General features: G+C 52.9%; 1 protein-coding gene across 1 annotated transcript in view; it reads right to left on the reverse strand.

The window, feature by feature from the left end:
* The window catches only part of LTBP2 (latent transforming growth factor beta binding protein 2), a 70781-nt gene that overhangs the window by 3693 nt on the left and 47375 nt on the right, over positions 1-19713 (reverse strand). Inside the window, exons 10-33 of the mRNA XM_062494207.1 lie at positions 16461-16583; positions 15832-15996; positions 14801-15031; positions 14230-14252; positions 12497-12536; positions 12021-12107; positions 10862-10987; positions 10554-10682; positions 10024-10143; positions 8948-9067; positions 8617-8739; positions 8293-8418; positions 5956-6078; positions 5527-5652; positions 5307-5429; positions 4918-5049; positions 3862-3987; positions 2968-3111; positions 2506-2697; positions 2304-2384; positions 1569-1697; positions 1195-1335; positions 792-959; positions 40-303 (exon numbers count right to left, since the gene is read on the reverse strand). Of these exons, the coding sequence (XP_062350191.1) occupies positions 40-303; positions 792-959; positions 1195-1335; positions 1569-1697; positions 2304-2384; positions 2506-2697; positions 2968-3111; positions 3862-3987; positions 4918-5049; positions 5307-5429; positions 5527-5652; positions 5956-6078; positions 8293-8418; positions 8617-8739; positions 8948-9067; positions 10024-10143; positions 10554-10682; positions 10862-10987; positions 12021-12107; positions 12497-12536; positions 14230-14252; positions 14801-15031; positions 15832-15996; positions 16461-16583 (3162 nt within the window). The remainder of the gene's footprint in view (positions 1-39; positions 304-791; positions 960-1194; positions 1336-1568; positions 1698-2303; positions 2385-2505; positions 2698-2967; positions 3112-3861; positions 3988-4917; positions 5050-5306; positions 5430-5526; positions 5653-5955; positions 6079-8292; positions 8419-8616; positions 8740-8947; positions 9068-10023; positions 10144-10553; positions 10683-10861; positions 10988-12020; positions 12108-12496; positions 12537-14229; positions 14253-14800; positions 15032-15831; positions 15997-16460; positions 16584-19713) is intronic.

The following is a 19713-nucleotide window of genomic DNA, read 5'->3' on the forward strand; positions in this document are numbered from 1 at the left end:
CTGGGTGGGGAGGCACTTCTGTGTGTCTCCTATACTCACCAGTTTGGCTGGGCAGGTAGCGGGGTGGAGACCGTGCTGGGCCATGGTGGAGAGGGCTGCCACGAAACTCACTGCTGGGCTCCCTCCGAGGGAAACCAGCATCGGGATTTCCATATTCAGACTCCAGGTAGTTGTAGTAAGGGCTAGGAAGGCCATAGTGGGGGTCTTCCAAGCCCGGTCCATACTCATACCTAGGTCTTTCTCGGAGCTCAGCCCCTCTCTCACTGTCTTCACTGGCCCCATTACACAGGAAAGCAAAATCAGCTGCAGGTGAGGAAAAGGAAGGGTCAGTGCAGCCTGACTTAAAGTCCACTATGTGGCCAGAGGGTGTGCATCCACAGTGGATCAGCTGAGCCAGGCCTGAATTTGGTGCCCTCCAAAGCTGCAGCTCTGTAGTTTGTTGATTGTCGAGAAGACAAGGTCCTGTCTGGGGCCAGCAGGTTCTTGAGCAGCAAGAACCCCAGTTCCCAGGGTGCTCCCATCCCTGGCCGCCACTACCTCCTAACGTGTGCAGAACGAGTGGGCTGCACTCCCCTCAAGTACCTTGGACTTGCTGCAAACCAATTTCAGGTACATTCTACCCACCGGTGCAGATCAGCCCTGGAGAAGTGTGTGTCCTTGAAGTGAAGTCAGTCCTTGGGCTGACTCCAGCAATGCAGAGACCTTATACAGCACTTACATGACATGACAAGTGGCAGTCCAGCCTATTCCCATCTCTGCTGGGAGGTGCTTGCCCATGCTGCCCAACTTACCGGAGGACCTGTGGGGACAAAGTGCACAGTTCTGGCCCCAGGCTTCACCGAGCCGGCAGCAGCACTCGGTGTATGTGGTCTGCTGGCCATGCAGCAGGTCTTGGCAGATGTAGTCGGCAACGGTCTGCCAGCAGACATCCAGGTGGATTTCATACTCCTCTGAGGCATCTGTGAGTGACACAAGCAAAGGATGCCATGAAGAGTACCTGTCCATCTTGTCCCAAGAGGGATGACCATGTGCCCCAGCTCCTGCCCCCTCCCTGCCCTGGCTGCACCCTGTGCTGATGCTTACACACCTCAGCCAGACATCAAGTTCCCACCCACTGCTCCCTCTTGGATGACCCAGCCATAGGGTAGGATGTGTGGGGCAAAGGTGGACAAATGTGTGGGGGATCAGGCTCACCTGCCCTGCTGGAGAAATTCACACACCGGTTGCCAGTAGCATCCAGCACAAGAGGGAGGCTGCAGAAGCAGTGGTAGGAGCCTTCTGTGTTCAGACACTCACCATTGATGCAGTACACTTCATTCTGACATTCATCCTGATCTGCCCACACACAAAGACAGGGAAATGTTTCAGGCTTGCAGACATGAGAAATGTGACCCTTTCCCTGCCCAAACAGGGACCCCATGGTCCTCAGGCCTTCCTTTATTGTTCCCCAGGAGGGTACCAGGAAGCCTGTTACCTAGGCCCAGCCCAGCAGGGACAAGTCTGGGTGCAGCAGCACAGCTGTCCCCCCATGCACAGTGGGGTCTCACTGCTCTTTGAGGCCATCTTACCAACACACTCAAGCCTGCTGGAGTCATAGAAGTATCCTGTACGGCAGAAGCACTTGTAGCCCGGCACTGTGTTCACACACTGTCCATTGCGGCAGAACTCAGAGCCAAATATCTCACACTCATCCATGTCTGAAAGAGGCATGGAGGGAGGGCAAGTGTCTCAGGAAGCAGAGCCATGGAAGCAAGGTGATCTGGGTGTTACACCTGCAGAAAGCTGTCACATCACCTTGCCTGGATCACTGACACGTCCCTGAGTGAGCTCCCCACCTCTCCCACAGGCCCCATGCTTGGGAGCAGAGGGAGGAGCACCCCCAGGCAGAACAGAAGGAGGGACGGTGTGAGCAGGACACTTTCACAAATAGGAGATTCATGTGTATCTTAAGCACACAACCCCCATTGATGTGAAATGCCAAAGACTGAGTGAACTGGCCACTGGAATATCTGATCAGTAACTGAAAGAGCTGTGTCTTAATTGTCCCCATCCTTGGTTCATAACGAGAAACTTGCACCAAGAAAGAATCACTGCCAGCAATGAGGCAGGACTGGAGGGAGGAGCACTTCTAACTCAACAATACAGTCTGGGATTTCTCTGGAATGGGAAAAATGGCAGGAGGATGTTAGCATCCCCCATGACAGGCCTGGGGAGATAGTTTTGTCAATGCATTTTCATGCAGGGCTTTAAATAGTGCTCTCCCTCTTCCCCCTGGAAGAAATGAAAGAAAATGGTGCTATTACCTGTGAAAGAGACTTTTCCTGAGAGCAGATCTTCCTGGGGAATATACCCCTTCCCAAGAGGGCAGATCTCTTGGTACTCCACTGACCAAGATATGGATGCCAAGAGACATGGAAAGGAAAGAAGCAGCTCATTAGTGCAATCAAGGTGGAGCTGGCAGGCAGAGCACTGGCCCTGCCTTCTGTGGTGGGGCCACAGTCCTACCTGTTCCTGGGATGGGGCAGGGGTAAGTCTCACAGTTGTCACCCCAGGCTGCCCCCACAGTACAGCAGCACTCCTCTTTGGTGATGTTCTTGGCCAGGACGCTGTCACACAGGCGAACGTCACTGATGTGGTAGTAACACTGCTTGCGCTCTGCGCTGTCAGAGAGGTGGGCTGCATGTGTGTCGGAGCCTTCTAGAAGACAGCAGAGCAGGGACAGGATGGGGTCCCTGGCACCCCAACGCAGCATCCCATACCTAGGAGGTCCCAGAGCACACCCATCACCAGCAGTGTGGCCTTCCCAGCTCCTTTCAGGCTTCTGAGCTCTCCCCATACAAAAACTTGCCCACTGTCTGTGGAGGCTTGTACAGCCCTGTCAGCCCCTCATCTTTATCTCACCCCAGCCAGGGCTACCATGCTCCTGCTCTAGCTGCCACCCATGCTCTATCACAGTTGCCTACTCACCCATGGCAGCTCGGGGCTTGCACCGCCCTGCCTCCGTGTCGTACTCCTCGTGGTCACTGGGGCAGAGGCACAGGAATGATCCCTCCACATTCTCACAAAGCGCAGTTCCGCACACGGCGACCATCAGTTCACACTCATTCACATCTGCAAAGCAAGGGGTAGCAGTGGGCAGCGGGAGCCCTGCTTCTGCATGGGCAGCCCCTGCACAGTCTGCAGCATGAAGCTACCATGCAGTAGGGAGACAAAAGCTGCCAGGGACGAGCTGAGAACCATGTTCACACTGTGGCTCAACACAAGTCTGGCAGGAGCTTCATGCCCTGCTCTTTTCAGAGCCTGACTCCAGCTTGCTGAAATCCAGTGGGTTGCTGGATCACAGAATCATCTAGGTTTGAAGGACTCCAGTCCAACCCCCTACTTAGTTACAGGATCCCACATGGCTTCTTAGAGCTTTTTCTTGTCGGGTCTTTAAAATCTCCAAGGATGGCAACTGCACAACCATCACAGGCAACTGTTCCACTGCCGGCCTGTTTTCACAATGAAGATTTTCTTCCTTATAATACACCCTGCCTGTTCTCTACAGGCACCCATTTAAGTACCTTTCTAGCACCTTCAGTGCCTCGATCACCCAAGGACCTTCTTTCTACCTGGACAGAAAAGGGCTCCATGTTCACTGTTAAACACTCACTTTTTCAGAGCCTGGTCCTTTGCAATCCCAAAGATCTGCTGTGATAAGGGTTTTGATTCTATGAGCTGCCCTGTCCATGTGTGTGTTTCTCAGTGTGTGAGTGCAGTCCCTGTCTGTGGTCTGGGAGCCATCACACATCAGGGATGCCAGCCTGGCATTTGCCAGTGGCTCTCCTTTACTGACTGGCAGAGTGATCCTGGCAGACTCACCAATGCAGTAGTGCCCAGAAGGTGAGCTCTCATAGCCACGGTCACAGAGGCAGCGGAAGGAGCCATCTGAGTTCTCGCAGAAGCCGTGGCTCCCGCACAGCGTTTCATTGGCACATTCATCAATGTCTGCAGCAAAGCCAAAAACAGGAATTGTCCTAGACCCCACTTCTCCCAGTGGACACCCCTACTCAGGCCCTTCAGCTCTGACCCCAAGATCTGGGATTGGGGCAGGCATTCCCTTGATGTGAGAGACTGGGTCCTTGCTAAGATTGTGCACATTAAGAGAAGCTTCTTGCAACACTGGGAGCCACAAAGAAGCCATGTGAATAGAGCAGTAGGGGCAGGTCAGGAATGGGAAACTGATGGGAAGCATGGGAGGTGGCTGGCAGGGGTGACTGAGGGTAGCAGTTTCCTGCAGAGGTGTAAAGGGACACAGAGCTTACAAGCTCCAGCTGCTGAGTGGAAGTTTTCTTGGAGCAGTCACAGCATCTATGTGTCAACAGCCCATGGTTCCCAAGGCCAGGAGCAGCTCCACTTGCTGAGTCTTAGTGCAGCCCAGAGCCCAGTGGCTGGCATCAGCTCCTCCCTGATGCAACCTTCCCTGAGCTGAGGGGAGCCTTAAAAACTGCAAAAAACCCCTTTGCTCTTTCCTCTCTGCTGGAGCCTAGGCTCCAAACCCAGACTACCACACACTGGTACCAGCAGCCTTTCCCCTCACCCAGGCCTGCCAGGCAGGTGACTGGCACTGGCCCCAGGAAGTACAGCTTACAGGGAGCTGCAGTGCAGCCCCAAGCCTGGAATGGCTGTAACCTGCCCAGGACTCTCCCCAAGCGGAAAGCAGCACAATGCAGTGTCTGTTCCAGATGCCAGGAAGAGAGAAGTCTAGACGCAAGCAGGCAGCACAGCCAAGAAAACAAACTCTCAGCATTATCTGCCTTTCCACCAGCCATACATTTCCTCCACCTCCTCCTCCTTCTCCTCCCCTGTGCCTCTGGCAGAGACAACCCCCCTGTTCCTGCCAGGGTGAGAGACAGGGAGACCCAGGGCTGTACTCACCAATGCAGTCACCCAAGGGGGTCCAGTGGAAGCCAGGCTGGCAGCCCATGATACAACGGTAGGAGCCCAGGCTGTTCTGGCACCGCCATGTGCCGCAGATGGCATCCCCATATTCTTTACACTCATCCACATCTGCAGGGAGAAGACCAAGGGCAGGAGCATGGTCAGATCAGGGGACCCTGCTTGTTCAATGCAGCACCTGGGTCTGCTTCAGCTGGCCAGAGGCCTTGAACCAGTGCTAGTCCTCCTTACAAGTCACCAACAACTATGAGTTGGTGAGCTGAGTTGGGTTGAATTCAACTGGGAGCTGAACTGTTCTCCCCCCTGCACTGGCTTAATTCATCCCCTCAAATTCTGGGAGGCTGATCTCCCCAGCAATGAGCTCTCACCTACGCAATCATCAGTCTCCTGGGAGTGTTTGAATCCATTTTCACACAGACATCTGTAGGAGCCTTCTGTATTCAGACACTGGCCTTGTGAGCACAGGGACTTGTCTTCACATTCATCCACATCTGTGAAATCAAGACAAAAACATCAACCTGGATCTCACAGTAGGACAGAAAGCAGAAAACAGGATGTAAGGTATGTCCCTGCCACCCTCCAACTCACCTTGGCAGCTGACTCCACCAGCCACATTTGAGAAGCCAGGAGCACAAATGCAGAAGTAGGACCCATGACTGTTGAGACATTCACCACTGGGACTACAGATCTCACTGTTCAGACACTCGTTTACATCTGCAGAGGGAGCAGAATCAGGACCATGCACCCAGCACTGGGGTACATCCTTCACCAAAGCCACATAGATTCCCTATTCCCAGTCTCTTACAGGCAGCCCTCAAAGGGCTTCTGGCACCTTGTTTTCTCATCATGGAAAGAGAGCTCTTCCCTGTCCATGGTGAGCCTGAATTTGACTACAGCCTTATGGATGTGCCATGCATGGTGGCATCACTTGCCTTGGCACCAGCATCCTCCCTGGTGAGAAAGAAGGGGGATCCAGTATGTACTGGACCCAGAGGGCTGCATAGATGGGGTTCATACCTTCGCATACGGTGCCATTGATGAGCTCAAAGCCAGTCTGGCAGTGGCATTCATAAGAGCCGGGTGTGTTTCTGCACTTTCCCCCCAGGCACTGAACAGCAGGGTCCTCACACTCATCCACATCTGCCAAGAGGAAGGGCACAGCACAGAGTGAGGCCACAGCTTTTGCCACCACTGGGGAAGATCCCCATCCGCAGAAGTATCACCCAGCTGTTGGCCTGCAAAGTGGGTTTGAGCTGTCCTCCCAGGCCATCCCATCACAGTGAGAAGAGGGTAGAGACTCCCTGTTACCAGGGTATGCAGATTTAGCCCACTCTTCACTCCCTTCCATCATAAGTGTCAGCAAAATACTATACCAGCACCAAGTCAGTGATTCCACTCACAGGACCAAAGCAAGGGGCACAAACTGAAATACAGGAGGTCCTGCCTGAATACTCTCTTTCTGTGACAGTGACAGAGCACTGGCCTAGTTGCCCAAAGACATTGTGGAGTCTCTCTTCATGGAGATACTGAAAAACTATGTGGATGCAGTCCTGAGCAGACAACTCTTGGTGGCTGTGCTCGAGCAGTGTTGAAGATGACCTCCAGAGGTCCCCTCCAGCCTCAGACATTCAGTGGCTCTGTGAGCACAGGGATACTGCTAACCCCAGTGTCTGTCTCCAGAAGAACTCTGCTCTGCCTACAACCACCAAGAGGCCAGTGCAGAGTCACAGTTGTTGATAAATCCTCTCTTTGGCCGACTGTACAAAAGCAAACATCAGTAGAGCAACACAGCACCAGCCCTACCTTCCAAGGCTCTGCTTTCTCATTTGCCAGACTTGCCTACAATGTCCAATGTCCTTCTTGTGGAAGAGCTGTCCAGGGGCCTACAACTCTTACCCAACTGCAGAGCTCTCCACAAACCCGCTCACCCAACTCTCCCAGGCTTTGTCCAGAATTTGCTGGCACTCTGAGGATTTTGCTTGCAGCAGAGGAGAGAGGGATACCTTCCCTTGCATAGAGGGCTTCAAGATGCCAGCAGACTGCCTGCAGCCCTTGAGGTGGGGGCAAGCACGGGGAACACTGCACTGACAGGAGGTAAAGCCCTGAGACTGGCAGCTCCTGAGGGTAAGGAACACTTTCCCCTTTGCAGAGCACTGAGCATGCCACAAGCACAAAGAGCATTGCTCCCTACCACCTCAGGGCAGGATTCCCAGCTTTTTAGTCTCAAAGGGTTGCAAGAAGCAGTATTATTGAATCCTTCTGGAGAGGAACCAAAACCTAGTTTATTTACAAAAAAACTATCACAAAACCCTTATCATTTTTCCAAATATGAAACCTAAATCCACAGACAAGGCCACCAGCCAAGGCAGGGAGGAACATGCCATCCTGCCATCAGGTCACTGTGACCCAAACAATATCAAACCCTGATAAGATGCCCTCATGAAATGGCTGGGGCAAGGTGGCTGAGATGGGGCAGCTCATGTGGAGTCTTGGGAAAAGGGGAGGGCAGATGTAAGGCTCATCAAACCATGGCTCTTCCATTACACCCCAAAATCAAATGCAAAGTAAGTTCATTTCACTGACTTTCTCAGACATCAAAACGAGTAGAATTAAGGGAGGAAAACTTCCCTGCTTGCCCTCCTGGAGGCCCCCATACAGGGGGATCCTTCTGAGAGTCACATCAAAGGCAAGATCTTCCATTTGCCAGCTACGTGCAGGCTGCAGGGCTCTTCAGTGCTCCAGAGATAAATTCTCAGCACGTGGCCATTCTTTAAACAAATACCTTTGCCAACTCTGCCCTTTCCCTTCCCTTGCTCCAAACAGGGAATTTTCATCAAGCCATCTCAAGCCCAGGATATCCCCCACAGTCAGCCATCAGAGACGGAGTTTTCCTGCTTGTGCTGGGGCAGTTGAGCTATAAATCTGGGAAAAAATGATGAAGCCTGGGTGCCCACAGTCTCTCCATGGGCTGTGGATCCAAGGTTTCTCCTGTTGAAGACCTACATTTGAAGTATATGCTCCCAGACACGTAATTCTGAACTAAAAGCCACACAACTCTGCCAATGTTTCCAGGCCTCCTGCACTCCTCTGGCCTTTGTCAGCATCTTCCAGATCATCATTATTTCATGAATCCTTCCCCCATCTCTTCCCTGTGTTAGCAAAATCACCTTTCTGCTTCTCCAAGTGACATCTGCTTGCAGCCTTCCATGTTCTCTGCTGAACAGGAAGCTACAGAGCTGGAAAAGGATCCTGAGGCTAAAGAAGTCCTCCTGCCTCACCAGTAAACCAGCTAAGGTAATGTCTCCTCCCTCATTTCCTCCAGCACCTGCGCCTCTGTTCCTGGGGAAGGGATACCTTCACACGTGCTGCCATCCCTGGAGACAGCATAGCCGGTGTCACAAGACATGCAGGAATAGGAGCCCTCAGTATTGAGGCAGAGTCCAGAGGGACAGGGAGTCCGGGCTGTGCATTCATCGATGTCTGCATAAACACATGAGGGAGAGTGGGATAAGAGGAAATACTGCAGAGCAACCATGACCAGGCGCACATGTGCTGGGGGAACCAGCCAGCACGGTGGCTAGGACTCAGGCAGAGCCAAGTGCTCAGCGAGAGCCTAGGAAACCCTCTGGACTGAGTGTGTGACACTTCAGAACATTTGGACACATGGCTCCCTAGTACCTTGGCAGCTCTTCCCATCAGGTGCCACTTCGTAGCCCCGGTAGCAGGAACAGCGGAAGGAGCCATCCAGGTTGACACACCGTCCATGAGTGCAAGTCCCCTCCACAAGACACTCATCCACATCTGTGTGATACAGCAGAAGGCAACATGACATGGGAGGGTGTTCAGGGCAGTCCCTCCACACAAGCTACGAGTGCAATATGTCCTGGCCAAACAGGCTGGCCGACTGCAGGAGAAGGATGCAGCCTGTGCCCCTGATCCTTCTGAGGCTTACAGGGAGCGCTGTTGTGGGGGACAAGGGTGCTGCCCAGAGGCAGCCCAAATTTCTCACCAATACATCTTCCATTCCTGGGCTGGTAGCCAACCCCACAGCTGACACACTTGTAGGATCCTAGTGTATTGACACATCTCCCACTGGGGCAAGAACTGGGATCCATGCACTCGTTGACATCTGCCAAGAAACACAGTTCTTTCAGGCTCCCAAAGGTAAACAGTGCAGCAGTCTCCAATGTATCCTCCTCCAGCTGGATCCTCAGAGTTTCCCTCCAGGGCAGAGTGATACCCAATAGGAGTTGAGATGAGTTTGTCCAGACTTAGACAAAACTTCTTATAGCCCCACCTATCCCTCAGGATCCTACACCCACATCTGAGGGCTGACATAAGTCAGCAGCTAAACTCACTGCTGCAGGGTGTTGCCAAGGCCAGGAATGTGCATGGGTAGAGAAAGGGATCAGGGAACATCTGTGCAGGGCTGTCTCATCTGGTCGTTTCATAACTGTGATTAGGATGCAACCTCCAGCTCAGTTGTCCTTAAGGCAAGTGCTTTCTGGAGGCTGTGTGGGGGAAGCAGCATTCTGTGCATACCCTGTTTCCTGTACTGCCTCCTAAAATAGCCTTCCACTCTGTGATGGAGATGAGGTACTGATAAGGGGGAATCTTTGATCAAGCACATCATACACTGACAAGGGTGAAAGCTTTGAAGGGCTCAGGTCTTGCCATGTCAATAGGATGCAGCGGGGATGGGTGGCTTGAGTCTCTGCAGCCTGCTTGCCCTGCAGTACACCTGCCAGCATGACAGTTTTGTGACAAAGCCAAAGCAGCATGAAAATATATAGGCATGTCCTTCCATAATGGGAAGCTGGAATAGGCTGGCCATTGGGGAGCTCCATAGAGAGATGGGACAGAATCTTGGCAGAACTCAATTTCCTCTGCCCAGGAAAGCCTGTTCCTCCTGTGGTCAAAGGAGAGGACAGGCAACTCCTGGGGAGGGCACAGGGCAGACAAATGTGGGAGTGTCCTACCTCCCTTACAGGAGGTAGGAGGAGACACAGTGATGAGAAAAGGAAGTGTTCAGCCATGCACAGGGCAGGTTGGTGGGGCAGGGAAACTGGAAGCAGCAAGCTTTACCTTCACACTGTCTTCTGGGGCCCATGGCAAAGCCCTCCTTGCACTGGCAGTGGTAGGAGCCAGGTGTGTTGATGCATAGCTGTCCTCGGCAGATAGAAGGCTGCTCACATTCATCTCGGTCTGGCAACACACAGGGAGACAGTCCTGAGTCTTCTCCCACCAGTGTCAGGAAGGCTGGGTGCAGGAGAGGACCTGCTCACCCTGCAGCTGGCTCTACCCAAGGGATCTGTGCTGGAGCTATCCTCTATCCCTTACTTGCCCTATCATCCCCCTAGCCGTGAAGCAGTGATCAAGGCTGCCATCACAGACTCCTGCCTGGATCATCAAGGGCAAAGTCCTGTCCCTGAGCAAGCAGGAGAGAGTGATTCCCATGGACCAAGCTGTCTATGGGCAGGCCTGTGGGAAAGGAGGATGTGCAGGTGTGCCAGGTGTGTGCATGAATATGTGCACATTCATGAGACAGCGTGAGGATGAGAGAACAATGAGGCCCTGGAGAGATGGCAGCCCTGTGCCAGGGGAACACTACTTACCCTCACAGCTTTGCTTGCCCAGCGAGACAGCCAGGGTGTACCCAGAGTAACAGAGGCAGAAATAGGAGCCCACACTATTGATGCAGCGACCTTTTCCAGCACAAGGGTCTTTCAGACACTCATCTTCATCTAAGAGCAGGCAGGGAAGGAAGATCAGCAGTCACCACCTGCAGCCCCTGCCAGCCTCACAGTGAAGGTGGGCAGGGTCTCAGCAGAGCTGCCAAAAGACCTTCCTGACCACCAGAAGGACTGAATGGGCTGTTGAGGCTCAGAAAGCCAAGCAGTCCAACCATCAGTTGTCAACTTACCAATGCAGTGCAGGCGGCTGGGATCCAAGGTGTAACCAGGGTGGCACAAGCAGCTGTATCCTTCTGGAGTCAGAACACAAGCTCCAGCTCCACAGGAAAGGGGTGAGGAGGCACAGCCACTGACCCCTGCAAGGACAGAGCACAGAGTTGGGAGCAGCACCAAAAGGGTGCATGGAATCTAGTGTCCCCAGCACCATACCAGGAGGCAGCTTTTTCCCTTCTTGGAGAGTGATGCTGAGCCTGCCTCCTCGCTTTCTTCAGGCAGGCTGCACCCCCGGGGCTGCAGGGAGGACACAGCAGACCCTGCCATCTCCTCGGGTTCCTGTGGCCTGAGGTGGCATGCCCCAGTGCCGTACACTGCTCACCTGCACTGCAGCATGCCTTGAACTAGAACTGGCGTCTGTCTGATGGCGTTCCCTTTGGGGTGACAGCAAGGGCTCCTCGCCTCGCACCACCCTGCTAAGCCGAGCACAGGCAGCAGGGAAGGGACAGTGAGGCACCACACACCCCTCGGCATAAAGCCAGCCTGGGGGGGGTGAGGGGACAGCCCAACCCCAAACAAAAGGCTATTGAGGAAGACGCATTCCTCAGCAAGGTGCCTCGGCCAGGCCTGCTCCCCAAGGTGCTCCAGCCCCCGGCGCAGGGCAGGGGCCACACTCCCAGACACTTAAGCAAGCCTGGAACAACAGTACCCTTGTTTCCGGCGCAGTAAACAAGCCGCCCCGGGAGGCACATGCCTCCCCCAAGCGCTCCCCCTTCCCGATGAGTCAGCGCACGCCTCGGGAGCCGCACGGGGCCAAAGCCACCGCAGCGGGTGCGTGATTCCCTCCGCGGCAGCCACTGCTGCGCCCCGCCAGGGAGCTGCCGGCAGGGAAGGACTCCCGAGATACAAGCACTTGGTGCCCCATTCAGGTGCCCCATTGCTCGTGTGACTCCCCAGGGCTGGCCAGGTTTCCCTGGCTGGCAGCAGCTGGGCCCAGATGGGGACAAGAGTGGCAGGTCAGGGACTTTTCTTTGGGAAGTCAAGGGAGGCATGTGGGCAGACAAACAGACTGGTTAAGGGAGAGAGCCCCTGTGCAGAGCTTAGGACATGATTTCGCTGTAGGACCAGGCAAAGAGAGGCAGAAAATCCCCAAGACTGGTGGACACACACACACACCTGCTGGCACCTGTGTTGGAGCAGCAGCATCCCAGGTGGTAGTGGGTCCAGGCTGGCGAGGACCACGCCAGGACTCCTCTTCCTCTTCTGAAGGAGAAGAGAGGTAAGTCGAGCTACCTGATCCTAAGTAGAGATGCCAGTCCAAGATTTACCTGTACTGGCTGTCCTGGCAACCACAGCACCAAAAGAAAACATAGGAAGAGGCTGCTGGTTGCAGTAACTCTATCATCTTATTAACACAGCCTCCTTCACCTTGCTGGATATTCATCACCTCCCCACACTCCTATAGCCTCACATCAGCCACCCAGTGTGAGAGGGGTCCTCCATGCTGCCCACAGCCAGCCCAGCCAGGAGTGTGTCCTGCCCAGCACTGGGGCCTGCCATGCAGAGAAGGCAGCTCCCAGCCTCTGCACTTTCCTCACTGCCCCGTTCTCTTCCCCTCAAATGCCCTGCTCTCCCGCCAGCCTGGCACTCACCTCTGCGCATGGCAGGCTCTGCAGTGGCATCAGCAGTTCCCTGAAGGACAGAAACATAGGATTCATGTGCATGGAATTGGGATGCAGCACCCCTGTGACATTTTCCTACCCGCCTCCTGGCTCCTCTTTCTCCCCACGACCGCCATCCTAGGAGGAAAAGCTGCCCCAGCTGGGTGCATTTGGCAGGGTCACTCTGTCCTAAGCATGTCATCCTGGGCAAAATACAACTTCAGGCCATGCTCCGAGGGCCACCCAGAGAGGGGCTGTGCCAGCACACTGTGCAGTGAGACCAGGGCACTGCTACCAGGTAGGCACTTCCTCAAGGTGGCCAGGAAGGTCATCCAGGCATGGTAAGTATTGCTGCTGTCACCAGCAGCTCTGGAGGACTGAGGACAGCTGCTACTTTGACCTCAACAGTGCTCCCTTACCAGAAGGGTGCTTTGTGCTAGAAGCTCTTTCTCAACATCCCTTCCAGGCAAACCTATGCCTACCAAAGGAAATGCTGGAGCACAGCCTGAGTACCGAATCTCTGCTCTGTGGAGCTTTCCACAATGGATGAAGAAAACAGGCAGCTGAACAATATAAGCTCCAGACTTGACATTTAGAAGCTTTGGTTCAAATTTCTGCCCTGTCTTGAGATTTCTCACATGTACTTGAGCCAAGCCAGGTTTACATTCATGTTTATGAAGCAGTGACAACAGCAGTGCTGTCCCTTCCCTCAGAGGTGCTGCATATGTCTGAGGGATGAGCTGATATAGCAAAGGGCACAGAGACACTCAGGAGAGATATGGCCAAACCTCTACAGACAACAGGGATCAAGAGGCACGCATTTTTCAAGTGAGACTCAAATAAAGAAATACAGCCCTAGGAGAGCCTAGCAGAACATCAGTCTCCAGGCTGCTTCCATCAGGCAGGGTGAATTCACACAGCCAGTGTTAGAGACCCCTGCCCTGACTGCTCCAGTGGTGTTTCTGCTGCACCCACATCAACACAGGGAGAGCTGGCTGTGTGCTGGGCTTGAGCAGGACACTGAGCTCCATGAGAGAAGCACATCCAAAGTTGACTTACAGCAGTTCCTCTTATCCTGCTGCCCACCAGCCCTACAGCCAGGCCAGGCTGACAGTGAGTCCCCACACCTCAGCTGTGTAAGTACAGCTGATATTAACTGAAGTTAGTAAAAGCAAATCAAACTTGAATATGCAGCATAGACCAGAATTTCAGGCCAAAATTCTCCTTAATGTCCTTTTATAGTGGGATAGATCTTTGCAGTTATTCACCATTTTGCTCTTTCGGACTGAGTCCATCATGGATAATCCCTCCTGTCTAGACCTTCAGTCCCTGTGAGATGCAGTGGAGACATGTCTGGACCCATAACTCACATACCTGCCTGCTTGAACAGTGAAGGAGTGTAAGCAGGAATAGAATAGAAATTTTGGGTTGGAAGGGACCTTAAAGATCATCTAGTTCCACCCCACTGCCATGGGCAGGGACACCTTCTGCTAGACCAGGTTGCTCAAAGCCCCATCCAATTTCATCTTGAAAACACTGGGCTGGGGCATTCACAGCTTCTCTGGGCAATCTGTTCCAGTGTCTCACCACCCTCACAGTAAAGACTTTCTTCCCAATATCTAATCTAAATCTCCCCTCTTTTAGTTAATTTGTATGACATCCCCCTTCCAGCCCATTCAGCTACCACAGATGCACCGAGCTGTAGCAAGACAAACCTTACTCACCTGCACAGCAGAAGAAATTTCACCTGGAAAAGGAAACAGTGCATCATGAGTAGAGAGAAGACAGATAGGTGTCCTGCTCAAACCCTGACTGCCCTAACTTTACTCCACCTTTAAGACACTGCCATTCAGTCCCTCATATTTGTCTGCAAGAGCTTGTTCCCAAGGCCAACACACCTGGACTCCTGGCACTGGACAGACCCCAGGAACTTCTGCTCCAGCAAATACTGGCAGAAGCAGTTGGTCACACTGCCCTCCATAGAATAGAATAGAAACTGGATAGAAACCCAAGGACTGGAGTGCTAGGCTTGCCATGCAGGCCTGAGGCCCTGGTGGAGGCAGCCTGACCAGTCAGCACCAACTGCAAAGATGCAGTTGCAGGAGTCTGAAACACTCAACCTTCTCTCCAAAGACTTGAAGACCTAGTGCCTCATGCCTCAGGAACACTACGGTCATACAGATGTAGGTAGCCCTTTTCAGCCAGAGGTCCATGTTATGTGGCAGGACCTGAGGAGTTTTCCACCCTTACTAGGCACCCAGATGGAGCAGCTTAAAGCAGTAGACCCCACACTACCCTGTCTTGCTGAGGTGCCAGGGTAGGGCAATGCCTCCAGGATGCTGCTACGCAGGCTGTCCTGCAGTTGCTGTCTCCTCACTGTCCAGTCCAAAGTCCAGTTGCCATTCTCCCCTTGCTCTTCTAAGCTGAGGGGCAGCTCTTCTGTCTCTGCCTTCCTCATTGACAGTCGGATATCAGAGCTGGAGTAGGTGTAGCCATGTCCTGCTGGGCAAATTTCCTTGAAGGCCTCTGTGGAGGAAAATCGAATCAAAACTTTAGAAAGCAGAGGTTGGAGGCTGGTGGAGGGATCACCTGGCTTACCATACCCAGACATGATAGTGGGACAGTGGAATGAAAGAGTGAAGATGGACAGGCATGTATGTGAATGTGGGTGCCAGTTTCCCCAGTCCTATAATTTTCTGTAATTTCTAAGGGTTAAATTCTTAGAGAAACACATCTGGGCTGCAGTGGGTGGATGTTTACAGCAGAAATAAAGTGCTCACAGAGCAGGCTGGGTTTCTCACAGGCATTCCCAGACCCCTGATATGAAATTGCTTCCCATGGTCAGTAATGCTGGCAAAAGATCATGCCACAGGAAGGTCCAAGTTGACCAAGGGAGCAGAAAAAAACAAGCCCAGAGTACCTTGGCACTGAGCACTCTGCACATCATTCAAGATACTCTGCACAAACCACCTGAACATTTTTCTGGTCCCTGAGGACTTCTGTGCTTTCCCTTCCACCCAACCCTATGCTGAGATACTCAAACTCATCCTCACCTGTCCTTATTCCCAGCAAAAGATTTAGGAGAGGAAAGGGCTGTTGAATAAAGCCAGGCACAGACATAGCTGTATTCTCCCTCTGGTACAGAGTGGTTTCCCATCAGGGACTTCTCCATCTTCCCAGTATTATCCAGGTCTGCTTCCTGTGTTCTGTACCCATCTCACAGGACAGCATTTGCACTGCTCAGCTCTGGGTCCTGCAGCTGTCTGTGTTCAGGCAAACCCAAGCCCCAGTCTAATCAGAGCAAAGCTGAAGCAGGCACATCTCACCTGAGCCGGGCATGGGGCATTCCTCGCAGTTCTCACCCCATCCCTTGCCGACGCGGCTGCAGCAGCAGATCTGCTGGGTGATGCGGTGCGAGAGGGGGAAGGTGCACACGCCCCCGGCTGCCGAGCGGTAACACAGCCCCTGCTCCATCGACACTGCTTTGTCCGCTGAAACACAACAGCCTGTCAGTGCCGGAGCTGCCCCCAGCTCTCCAAAGAGAGAATGGGGGACACTCAGCTTTCTCCCTTGGCTCTTTCTCTGCTTGTGCCTCCCAACCTGCCTGAGAACTGCCCTGTCTTCTCTCTAGAACACCCCCTGGCCATCAACCATTGGGCCTTTCTGCCAACAGTGTCATCCCCAAGAAAATCCAGCTCACATGGGAGTTCTCTCATCCCATAGCGCTGTGTCCTCTGCTGCCACATCACATGCACATTCTCTTCAGCCTCTGCAGGGACAATGCAATGTCCATGGAGAATGATAATGCATGATTGGGACCCATTCTGCGCACAAGTGCAGAACAACCCAACTCAGGTACACTCAAGGGAGCTGTGAAGCACACTGTAGCTTCCACTCAGCCATGGGGTCCTGCTCAGGTCCCTCCTCACACTGAGAGGTTCCCTGGACCACTTACAGATACAATGGCTACGGGATGGGTCTAGCATGCTTCCAGGCTTGCAGGTACAACGGAAGCTGCCACGGGTGTTCACACACTCGGCATCTTTGCAGAGGCCCTGCATCAAGCACTCATTGATATCTGTGGAGAGAAGAGAAGGTTGTGAGATGTGAAGAAGCTGAGGGTGAACTAAACTCCCTACCCAGTGCCTCCCATTCAGATGCTGTGAACCAAAGGGGTCTCAGCTGGGCTGATGTCTGAGACAACCTCTACACCAAGCAGTACAGTGGGCACCTGTACTGTCACCTCTGTGGTGACAGTAGTCCCACATCTGCAGAGCTTTCTTGCTGCAGGATGGCTTGTGGATGACTGCTCTGATTTTTGGTCCTTGTCAAAAACAGATGTGGCCCCTACAGTGAGCCACTCTGTCAGGGTCACTATTATCATGGTTGTTTGCAAGCCACGAATGGTGAGTCCTGTCCTTTCTCCCTATTCCTGGTACTGCTTGCACAGAGCTATCATCCACAGAGGATCCTTGTTGAGAAACTCAGTGCCAGTATGCAGGCAGGGCATTGACAGGTCCCATCCAGAGGCAGAGGGGTGGTGGGCCAGGCTGTGGCTCACTGCACCTTCTTCTAAGAACAGAGTGAGCACATGGGAAGTCACCACATTCAAGCCCTGCCTCAAATTCTGCCTCTGCCCCGACTCAGCACTCAACAGACACAGTCTTTGGGAAGGAAACTGGGTTTAGCCTAGGGAAACACCACGGGGCTCATCCATTTGGCCTGCAGTGAAGGCTTTCCTACAGTGCCATGTAAGAATGTATGAGCCAAGCAGAGAAGACAGGGCTTGGCCAAAAGGGCATTAAGGGGAGCTGAGGGCAGTTGTTAGATGGAGAGTAAGGAGGAATGTGTCCTCATGGAATATGTAGCTATCTATCTTCACTAAAGAGCTCAGCCCAAGAAAGTCAGAATGCTGATGAAATGTGCTGTGTCAGGAGGCACAAGCAGTGCCGGAAGACCTGGATGAGACACAAGGCAGCAGGACTGGGAGCAACCTCAGTACCACCCTGAGACAAACCACAGCAACATATATTGCAAGCTAAGAGGTGGAAGCCATCAGTGAGAGGGTTCTGGGCCCACTCACTGCTTACAGGACAGCTCTGAGCTGCCAAGACCAAGAAATGCCAACGTGGTGCTAGGCCAAAGACACAGGGCCATCCCAGTGCCATGTACATGGCCTTGGTGAGACCTCAAACATCCTCAGAGCACCCAGTGGTGCTCCAGGGACTGTTTCAAGATGGATGGGGTCAGACTCTGGAACAGCTTTCCCAGCACTACCTTACTCTTCAGAGACAAAGCACTACTGCTTGGTGGAGGGGGCTGTCTTGTGAGACACAACCAGCAATGACAGCTGAAGTTCAGAGTTAATGACCTAGAGGTCCTCCCCAGTCCTGTGCTCTTAAACTCCTCAATTCATCCCACCAACTGCTCCATACACAGTTGAGACATACAAGGGCCATGAAGACCAGGTCAGAAGTTAAGTCAATCACAGGTGCCATCACTACAGGGATCTGCAGAAGGCCAGGGAGGAGTAGGATTTGGCTTCACAATTCAGTGTTTCCTGCTCTGTACCAAGCACAGGACAGAGTTCATGAGAACAACCAGTGACCAGCCCCAAATATGCTGGGAACCACACTCAGAAAAGATGTTGGGGCTCTCTGGAGGAGCGCTGTGGCTCACCCCTGTCACTCCATAGCATGGTGAGAGTGTTACATCATTCTGACGGACCAGCTGGACAAAGTGTTGTACTCCATATGAACAAAGAGATCGAAGGGATTAGCGTAATGACAGCACAAGACAAATATGTACCAAAGGCAAGGCTTTATATGCTTAGTTTAAAAAAGGTCCACATCCTGGCCTCATCCCAACCCCCTCTATTCTGCTGTCAGCCACAGTAGAAGTCCCCACTGGGAATAAAAGCAAGCAGGTATGCTCAGAGCTACACACTCCTACCCCCTCCAGCATGCCAAGGTAGGGCTAGCCCAAAAGAAGAGGCCTCAGGGACCACAAACTGAGATCCATATGTTGCCTCAGCTGCTTTTTTCCACCTCACACAAACCTGCCAGTGCTCCTCAGAAACAGCCACTCTGAGTCAGGCAGCCTGTGGGGGAAGGGTGCAGGCTGGTTTACCCCAATGCTTGGTCAGTGGAAAGGACTCAGGTCAGCAACAGACACCAAACATATATATATGGTCCCCTGGGACATTATGGACACTGAGGTGCCAGTGTGTGTCATGTGCAGTGACTGTTCGACATGCACACCTCCCTATCCCTGAGCCTTTAAAACCTCTTTTCCTCATGTCTAGCAACCAAATTATCTCCTCCAGTGCTCTCCTTCCTGCTAGTCCCAGCAGCACTGGGAGCATCCCTGGCTGGGTCTGGCAGGCACTCTCAACTCAGACTCCTTGCAGCTTTGTTCTACTCAATAGGATGCAGCAAGGAAAGGAAAGGAGATCCTGCAAAGGTGATCCATTTGTTCCCCTGCTGGAAGGCACTAGAGATAACCCTTTCTGTCCACACTGAACAGAGGGAAGTGGGCTTCTGCCAGGGTCCTCCTCCAGTCACAGTTCTTTAACAATAGCTTGCAAAGCCAGGTAGTCTCCCCTCCTACCTGGGCTGGGAAAAGCAGGCCCCGTGTAGCCTCTCCTACATGCGTCCACCAAATTGCTCACTCTGGGACCTGAAGTGAGGTGCTAAGGCTTCCTGACACGCATTCTGCTGCAACAGCAGAGATGGGAATAGCACCTTGATGCAGTAGTGTCTGAAGAACAGAACTTCTTCAGTCCAGCTTACAAAGGAGCATCAGAGGCACAAATCTTGGTTCATGCTTTTTCCTGTGCAAAAATATCTTTCTACCCAAATCCACACTGTCATCTCCCTCTGCTCCTCCCTGATCCACAGGGAACAGAAATCCAGAGCAGGCACTGCAGATCTCTGATTTCTGACATGAGTGCCTCCAGCTGCTTTGTTCCTCCAACTAGTATTTGATGTCTCTGGGTAACTCCTCATAATCACAGCACTGTCTGTGGCCACATAAGGGATGAGATCTGAGCACCAAGCTGAATAGTTGTTTTGTTGTTAAAAGTTCTCCCTCAGGACAATGTAGGGAGGTTGAATCATTAATTAAGTAAGCATGGTGGAAAGTCCCAGCTAAAAGAGATGAGTCATTGGACTGCCAGCCTGGGTTTGCTCCCTGCTGCATCTGTGAGA

Source organism: Cinclus cinclus, chromosome 6, assembly GCF_963662255.1.
Source record: "Cinclus cinclus chromosome 6, bCinCin1.1, whole genome shotgun sequence".
NCBI lineage: Eukaryota > Metazoa > Chordata > Aves > Passeriformes > Cinclidae > Cinclus > Cinclus cinclus.